This window comes from Manduca sexta, unplaced genomic scaffold (genome assembly GCF_014839805.1).
Source record: "Manduca sexta isolate Smith_Timp_Sample1 unplaced genomic scaffold, JHU_Msex_v1.0 HiC_scaffold_157, whole genome shotgun sequence".
Classification (NCBI taxonomy): Eukaryota; Metazoa; Arthropoda; class Insecta; order Lepidoptera; family Sphingidae; genus Manduca; species Manduca sexta.
Window position 1 is genome coordinate 11,030 of NW_023592447.1, and position 9,361 is coordinate 20,390.

General features: G+C 32.4%; 1 protein-coding gene across 1 annotated transcript; it reads right to left on the minus strand.

The window, feature by feature from the left end:
• Positions 1 to 303: 303 nt before the first annotated feature.
• On the minus strand, positions 304 to 9,117 carry LOC119191492. The gene is made up of 8 exons (XM_037445377.1): positions 9,002 to 9,117; positions 8,500 to 8,682; positions 7,854 to 8,048; positions 6,996 to 7,106; positions 6,519 to 6,572; positions 4,377 to 4,488; positions 1,122 to 1,239; positions 304 to 570 (listed from the first exon to the last, which is right to left on the minus strand). Exons 2-8 carry the CDS (start codon positions 8,663 to 8,665, stop codon positions 304 to 306), a joined length of 1,023 nt encoding a protein of 340 aa, XP_037301274.1. The 5' UTR covers positions 8,666 to 8,682; positions 9,002 to 9,117.
• Between the last annotated feature and the right edge of the window lie 244 nt (positions 9,118 to 9,361).

Genomic DNA, 9,361 nt, shown 5'->3' on the forward strand with positions numbered 1-9,361 from the left:
TCAATTATATTGTGAATAATGCTTTAAAATTAAACCTATAAAGGGTGCAATTAGGAGTTTCCCATTTATTTGATTTTATTAGTTGAATCAATCAAAATATGCTTTAATCACAATGCTCACATATAATATACTTAATTTAATAGTTTTTTTTTTTGAGTTCAAAATGTTGATGGCAATTGGGGTTGTTTATTTTTGTAATAACGACCCTATGTATTATATTTACAATATTTATGATTAGAGCTCAACTACATGAAATGCAATAAAGATAATAGATCAGAGGATATTTTATTTACACATTTGGAATCAGCGAGTAAATGAGTGCGTTGCCGAAATTACAAAGGCAATAAAACTGCTATTAATTCGTTTCATCCGTGAATATTGCAATGAAGGAATTGAAAGTATATGATCTTTAGCTTGGATATAGAGACACTCACCAACTGTCGTGTACCGCACGTACGTCTCTTGATTGTCCATCATGGCGTCAACAGCTTGCTTCTCGCAATACAAAGCTGTTATCACAGCTATACTAGGTTGCCGTGATGAACACAGTGTTGGCATTTGTTTCACCACCTGATAACAAGTATTTCACACTGAATACCATAACTCCCTGCTATAGGTATATCATTTTCACTGGAACTTACTAATATTATAAATGCAAATGTTTGGATGTTTGTTTGAATTAAAAACAGAAACCGCTAAACAGATTTGGCTTAAATTTGGAACACAGATAGACCAAGGCTTTTTTAATCCGATAATTTACTTCTGTGGAAAAAAATATAATTTGTAAATAGATGGCGCTAGCGTCGTACAAAGACCGCTAAATGTTGTTATAGTGAATATCAACCTTTTTAATTAATAACTAGTTACGATTGCATACCATATAATGCATATAAAAGTGACCACTGATTTTGACGTGAGTTTGATCAGTCCGTTTAACTAAGTACAGGTACCTAGTATCTACCCAGGGTAGAGTTAGGTATTGTTTGAACTACAATTATTACTAACTAACTCCCTGCCTTTCAAGCTGAGTTTTCGCGACACTACGTGTAAGACTGAATTTATGACGATTAGTTACTAAAAACCCTCGATATATAATTGTTCTAAAACTATTAATATTATACCTGGGTATCAATACTATGCTGACGAATATAGAGGCCTTCTGACATAGTGCGAGTCAGACCCTTCTCTTCCAACGCTTCTAATGCATCTTTCACTTCCGCCTTAGACCATTTTCCTGCGCTGTTAGAAATAAAAAGAAAGGTAAGAAAATGCATTTTAAGAATGTAAATATCTTGTTCAAATAGTAAAATACAAATTTAATAATATAAGAATCCATAAAATATACAGAGATGGATGAACCTAAGTAATTTCAAATAACTGTTTTCTTTAGACTTGAGGTGTTATTAACTACATACTATAACATCTATGTCTAACAAACGTAAAATGAAACAATAAAATGGTGATGGTTCTATAAGAAACATTTTTGCCTTTGTTAAGTATATCGTATTAGTAATGAGATATAAAAAATATCTTTTTCCTGTGTTAGACACGAACGAATAAAGTCGGCGGCAAACCATGATTTTTAATAATGAATGACTAATGACTGAAGATTCGAAATTGTCCCAATAGGGGACCATTCTATGCTTGGTTTTGTACATTATTATCATAGCTGGGCACCGTTAATCAAATAGTTAACTTCGTTAATCGTTAATCCGCTACAAAAAAAGTTAGCTTCGTTAAGCGTTAAAGCGTTACATTTCGGAAGAATTAACGCAAGTTAACGTTAATCCGTTAATATGTGTAAAATTGCATTTTTATATCGTTGCGTTAGTGAACTTATACAACTTGTTGGTTTAGGTTCTGGAAGTTAACAGGTTAGGAATAAAACAAAATAGTTGTATAATTCAAATGTGTTATTTAATCGTCGGGCATAAGGTGCATATTCCCCTTCATGAACATTAACATGTTGAAGTTCTCGTCTGAAAGCGAGGCTCGTTTTGGTGTTAAAATGTCTTTACCCGTGGAAAACAGACGTTCAACTGCAGCGCTTGAGGGTATAGCAGTATTGTATTTAATAAATAGATTTATGAATATCTGTTCCCCGAGGAATGCAGCATCGTTGAACGAGTCTTTTGATTTCATATCCAGCCACATTTTAACGAGACTTTGCGCTTTACTCTTTAAAGAGTTGGAGCTCTTTGGTTTTTCTATAGACTGAGTGACAGAATTGAAAAAGTCTTCCTCCTCGTCATCATCGTTGTTACTCGCATTGCTCCCTCTGCCAGTTAAACTATCTCTGTCCTTCGAATTTTCCGCTGCTTCTTGTCGTAAAGCATCTTCTACCTTTTTTTCCATGACGTGCCGGCAAAATATATCTAGTTTTGTTTTTGTTTCACGCGCTGCCACGCGCCGTCCGGCACTTGTCATTCGTTTCATACTTGTCTGAACCTGTTTTTCGCGCCGCGCCGCGGTGCCGTGCGGTAAATAGTAGGCATTAGATTAACGATTAACGGGCTTCTGCATATTAACGGAAGTTAACGTGTCCGTTAACATTTTTAAAAGTTAACTTAAAAGTTAATTCGTTAATCAAAATGTTAACTTCGTTAATTAACGATTAACGGATTAACGAGTTAATGCCCAGCTATGATTATTATATATGTAATGGTTAATAATACAAAAAAAGCACTTCTGCGAAAACTGTATAAAAAATTGTTAAAAAATGAGCTAGTAATTCATATTTCAAATATTTTAATGTGCAGAAGTGGGCGCATTGTGGGGATATCGTTTCATCTTTTTCTTTCGCACGCGTCGTAATTTCCAATGACGTGAAATGTGCGTATTTCGTCTCTTTCCTGCTTCTTATAAATTACTCCTTCCACCAAAATTCACAGACTTATAACGTTGATTTTTTACCGGATTTTAATAATTCCTTCTGTGTTATCTATACTATTATATAAAGCTGAAGAGTTTGTTTGTTTGTTTGTTTGAACGCGCTAATCTCAGGAACTACCGGTCCAAACTGAAAAATTCTTTTTGCGTTGGATAGCCCTTTGTTCGTGGAGTGCTATAGGCTATATATCATCACGCTATACCCAATGGGAGCTGAGCAGTAATGGCTAATCTCAGGAACTACCGGTCCAAACTGAAAAATTCTTTTTGCGTTGGATAGCTCTTTGTTCGTGGAGTACTATAGGCTATATATCATCACGCTATACCCAATAGGAGCGGAGCAGTAATGGCTAATCTCAGGAACTACCGGTCCAAACTGAAAAATTCTTTTTGCGTTGGATAGCCCTTTATTTGTGGATTGCTATAGGCTATATATCATCACGCTATACCCAAAAGGAGCGGAGCAGTAATGGCTAATCTCAGGAACTACCGGTCCAAACTGAAAAAATCTTTTTGTGTTGGATAGCCCTTTATTTGTGGAGCGCTATAGGCTATATATCATCACGCTATGGCCAATAGGAGCGGAGCAGTAATGGCTAATCTCAGGAACTACCGGTTTGAACTGAAAAATATTTTTGTGTTGGATAGCCCTTTGATCCCGGAGTGCTATAGGCTATATATCATCACGCTATGACCAATAGGAGCGGAGCAGTAATGAAACATGTTGCAAAAACGGGGAAAAATTATTAGTTTTGAGAGCTTCCGTTGCGTGCGCTGCGTAAACAGTTAAAGTTATGCAACAATGATGTATGACGGGATTGTTCCTCTTAAAAAGTTCTAGAAATATATATTATAAAAAAAAGTCCCCCGCTGCATCTTTCTGCCTGAAAGTGTTAAACTCAAAATCTACCCAACGTATTAAGATGAAATTTGGTATGGAAACAGTTTGAGAGCCTGGGAAGAACAAAGGCTCCCGGGAAACTACTACTTTTATAACGGAAAACTTTAGCCTGAAAAACTTTATAACGCGGGCGGAGCCGCGGGCAAAAGCTAGTAATTTATATGACGTACATATTTGATTATAGTAAAGAACAAAAATTAGTCCGGTAACCTATTAACAAGTTTGCACACGCTCTGCGTAAACGATAATTACTCTATCTCTTTTATTCGTCCTGGTTTTAATACGTACCTCTTTCATACCATATGTCAATGTATTGAATGTAAAAAAAATGTGTTTAAATGGGTACAGAATAATTTTACATTTGATTTGTTAAGTACAGCATGTGTAAACATTTTATATCCTTATTATGTTAATTATTTGTTCCGTGTTCCGACATTGTATTATATCTCATTGAGAATATGGTTAAATAATTAAAAAGACTTAATGATCTTACCTATCCAGGCAAAATCTTGCACAAAGAAGGCATAAAACACGATTAAAGCAAAGAAAATTGACTTAATTATCTTAGATCAAATGTAAAACTTACCTGACAAAATCTTCAACGGTTAACGCATTTGGATAAGCGTTTTCTATCATGTCCAATACTCGTTGTTCTGATATCACTGGTGTCTGATTAACAATACTGTCTTCAATATAAGCTAAAATAATAATGATTATTTAGTACTTCAATACGAAACAAATAACATACATATCAAGCCTTTATACAGCATTATATATATTAGAATTAATTCACATAAACATCTGAAAGATTTTATTATATCTTTTTCTATTCATGCACCCTGGAGACTAAGTATCCATAATACTTATCTATTGGTGTAAGCAAAACTTTTCATATATTATGTAGGATAATTATTCTGGGTACTTTCCCTTCAAGGTGCATGCAACTTTTCATCTTATTAGAAATGACAAGAGAATTTTTTTTTAAATTCCGATGTTTCTCAATATTTACATCTCATACATTTTTTTGCAACTCTATTGTATGCTAGAAGAAATGTGCACCTTTGTCTCACCGCTCTAGCGGATACGCAGACTGTAACATGCATTTTCGTTATTTTGTGTGAATAAACTAATTAAAAAGGACTTTATAGTTTTATTAGAATGTTATAAAACTGGTACAGTCAGCTACAAAATTAGGTTAACAAATTCAAAATTTCAAAACGCGTCTATACATTAATTTCGATTGAAATATTCTTTTTTCTTTATCTGAAATAAACTAAACCCTTCGAAATTTATTTTAATAACAAAAGGCGATCTGAAATTTTGGATTTGTTTAGGTACTTTTGTGGCTGACTGTACATGTACAGGTTGATTTTTAACCTGCTGTGATAACATGACAATGGTGCCTCTGATCATAAATACATATCAGTCTAATAATATGACAAGTAATAAAAGGCGGCGCATTCTAAGTTCGCCAGAATCATGCCGTCCTACTTTACTACATCGAGTATATCGACTGACCCCAGAGAGTGACTCGTCGAAACTAGCCGTTACGGATCTTTACTATATTGTGTAGCATGGTCTTTAAGTATAATCTAATAATAAATCTTTAAATTTCGTTTTCTATTTCATATAAAACAAAAATAATATACAATATCCATTAAGAGCGAGCCCATTAATTGGATATTATAATGATTTTTTATCATATTGGTAGCGATGCGGCGCGTAGGCAGTTTCCGCGTAAATTTATCCTTATCAATGTTATGTTCGTATATTTTTGCCAATTTGCAATAAAAATATGTGTACTGCTTTTATAATTAACCCAAATTCGTACTAATTTAAGTACTACTATAGCTAACTGTAAATTAAAACCTTTTTCATCTCTCTTGGGCATTGCAAAGGGAATGGACAATCATAAATTTAAAATTAGGTATTATGGTAGTAATTGTAAACAACGAAAATTTAATGAAAATATTCACAGAATTATATAAGTTGATATATGTTAATATATTTTTATAACTTTGAGATAAACTATGTATAATCGATTCAGTAAAAAGGTTAATGGTTACGTTATGATACATAGCCAGTCTCCACGCCGCTACTCGTCTCGCTCTTTATACAGGGTCATTTTTGACATCGCATTACTTGATGAAACGACATACTTATCTAGTTGGAAAAACACTTTACAATAAGTTACTTGAGCTGTAGATGTAAAATAAAAAAGTGTAAGTGTCGAATAAAATATATATTAAGATAAAATAATTTTTATTTTACGCGCCCTAAAGCCACTACTATTACTCTAAGAGGATTCGTTGCGGTAGCAACATCATACTTTTAGTTAAAAATACACTCACACACACGCCATATTCTCAATTAAATGACAAAACGATCAAAAAATCAGAAAATTAAAACCAGGATTTTTCGTGAAAATATTAGTTACTAATGGATGATTTTTAGCACAATGTCAGTAAAGGTAAGGACGAGTATATGGTTTAATTTAGTAATGTCAATGTCAAAATGACCCTGTATACACAGCGGTTAGAGATATATCAAATATGATAACAAATAAATGGCTGCTAAAAATAACTAATATGTCTTTGTAATAATGTAAAATAAAAAGAAAAAATATTTTACAAAGTGTTATAAAAGAATGAAATGGTTAATAATGGAACTAATAAATTCTGCCAACACAACATGCAAAAAATACTTAAACTCGTTTAAATATACATACACCCATTAGAATAGTTGTATATAACACTTTTACTGGTTATAACGCCGTTGGCTTCTGTGTAATGATAAAAAATATGCTTAGTTTGATATAATCATTAACATAATGCAATATATTTATTTTATAATTTCAGTTACCAAAGATAATTTGTCCATGGTTATAAGGTATCACAAATGTGTAGGTTAAATACCTCATCAGATATTTTTTATTTAATTATTTTACTACATAAAATACAAGAGTAGTATGTGGACTTCTCTGAATTTGTTTTACTCTACCATTTATTTTTATATAGCATAAATGTTTATTTTCCATATATATAGACATAGCTACTCAAATGTTGATTACTCAGTCAGTCAACTGAGTTCAATTATTTGTTTAGATTATATTAAACTGGCTAAAACCACCACCAATGTAGTAAATAAATCATTCCCAGTTTTATATAAAATATTACAGGAAATTATATTTATCCACTGAACTAACCTGGAGGTGGAGGGCCACAGCCTTCTTGTCTTAGTTCAACTTCTAATAATTTTAACTGATAATATTTATGCTGCATTAGTTTCATTATTTTCTTTATAAAACCCACATAATCTGAAAATTGGAAAATAGTGCTATGATTATACTTGTAATGGAAAATGAATAATATGTATTTTCTAAATATTTAAATAATAAGTGTTGAAACAAACATATCATTATCTTATATTTATTTATAAATTGAATATATTAAATGTCTTTCTTAAAATCATATCTAAAAAGGGGGTTTTGAGTTTTAAATTCAAAATCACCTATGTGCTGACATGAACCCAAAATTAATACATTATAAAATTGTATTGTGTAAAATACATTATTAATAAATACAATATATTCACACACTTGATATTTAATATGTTACACATTTATTTTTAGTTATTCTAAAAATGATTTTTGAGACAAAAGGGTGACAAAGAAACAGTATAAAATTTATTATTTGTTATTAATAAGTTGATGTGAATATCAACTTGGATTTACACTATAAGTATTGTGATATTACAGTAATCATACTATATAGTATTTTCATCAAAATGTGTACTAAAAATAAAACGGGAGATTTTATCAGGATAATCTCTTGTTATTGGCATTGATGCTGCAACCAAAACAATTAGGGTCTCTAAATTGTCAAGTAATTTCCGCAGACAGACTATATAAATATTTGGGCTCATTAAATTGGTTATAAGACTAATATTCAAATAAATGTGAAAGCTAAATGTTTTTTTTTTATTTTCTTATAAGAATTAAATTATTTAGTACAGTTCAAAGTTATGTACTGTCTCTGATATAATAAAGTAATGTGTATATAACCTTTAGGAAAATCTTGCGGGCTCACAAGCTCTCGGAAGAAGGCCTGGGCTTCATAAGGGCGTTCACTTGGTGGCATTTGTGGTTTAAACCAGAAGCGTAATGCACGTGCCTCTCTTGTGTGAGTGCCTGTGGTTCCTGATACTAAATATACATAAAATTCTAACTGAGCATGGCAAGGCTCTGTGACTCCATTCTCTGAAACCAAAGAAATGACATTGATATTTACAATAGTTTACTGTGCAGAATGATAATTTTAGAATTTAATGATTAACATTTTAAACTATTATATGTATACCACTTACAATTTGTATTTATAAAGTTACAAGTATAGTGGTGTACATGTATATGTTGGAGATAACATTTTCAGTGCAGAGGAAGATCAAAATGCAGGGTACTGCACAGAGCCAATACATACTTTTATCTTAAAATACCTTGTAATTATCCTAGCTACAAATTTTCCTTCAAACTGGAACTCTGCTACTTCACAATGCTGCATGTCAGCAGAAACAAACATTGCAATAGGACCAATCCAGCTGGATTGGTACATATGAGAATCCTAGTAGGTATGATTTAAAATTAGTAAGCATCAACATCTACCTCTTCAGTTCCACCTACATGAATATAATAAACTTGGACAATAACTTACCATAAACTTTTTCTTTGTTAATTATTATACCAGTGTGATCACCACCAGCAACATGTATCTTGTCACTTGCCTCTGGTTCCACAGCCTTTCTCTCCACCACCAAGGTTGTGGAATTCGCTGTTTTACATTTTGGTGTCATTATAACTTTCTCCTCTATGTCTGTCATTGTACCTTTTAATTTTTCTGCCAATTATAAGAAACAGCGTTAGTATTAGCGCCGACGATGAGTCATAGCTCACACCTTGTTAACTTATGACGCTATTGAAGGTCTAAGCCAAGCGATTAAGACTGTTTTTATCGTAAGTTGCTTTAAAAGCCGTCCCTTGATCGCACTTTCACAAGGTAAACTTGTTTACACTTTAGGTTTAAAACAATGTAGGGCAATATTTAACCACCAAGTCTTCACCTGCTTTTGTTCGCTGCAACTGCAACTCTTATTTAGTGGTATTAATAAATTATAATTTTGTAAATAAAATATATAATATTGGCAAATGGGAAGTACCTACTTGGTTTGTGACAAAGAATACCTACTGAGTAGATAAAATATAAACAAACACCACAGTCTATTTCACCGTGATATTATTTTTGATGGAACTTGAAAATAGTGTTTCCATTTACGATCTTCGGTTACCCTAGACTTTCAGGATTAATTATTTAAAATTAACCCTAAAACCCTAATTTCGGGAGCAACATTATAAAACCAGAATTTCACGTATCCGAAAACACCTAAAAGGTATTTACTTCTTATATGTACATTTCTACCTTTAGGATCTCTTAATCTGTACCTAGTAAAATCGTTTACTATCTTCTAAAAGCTCCATAGTCCAGGTAATCGGTAATACAAGTCTAATAATATGGTAAA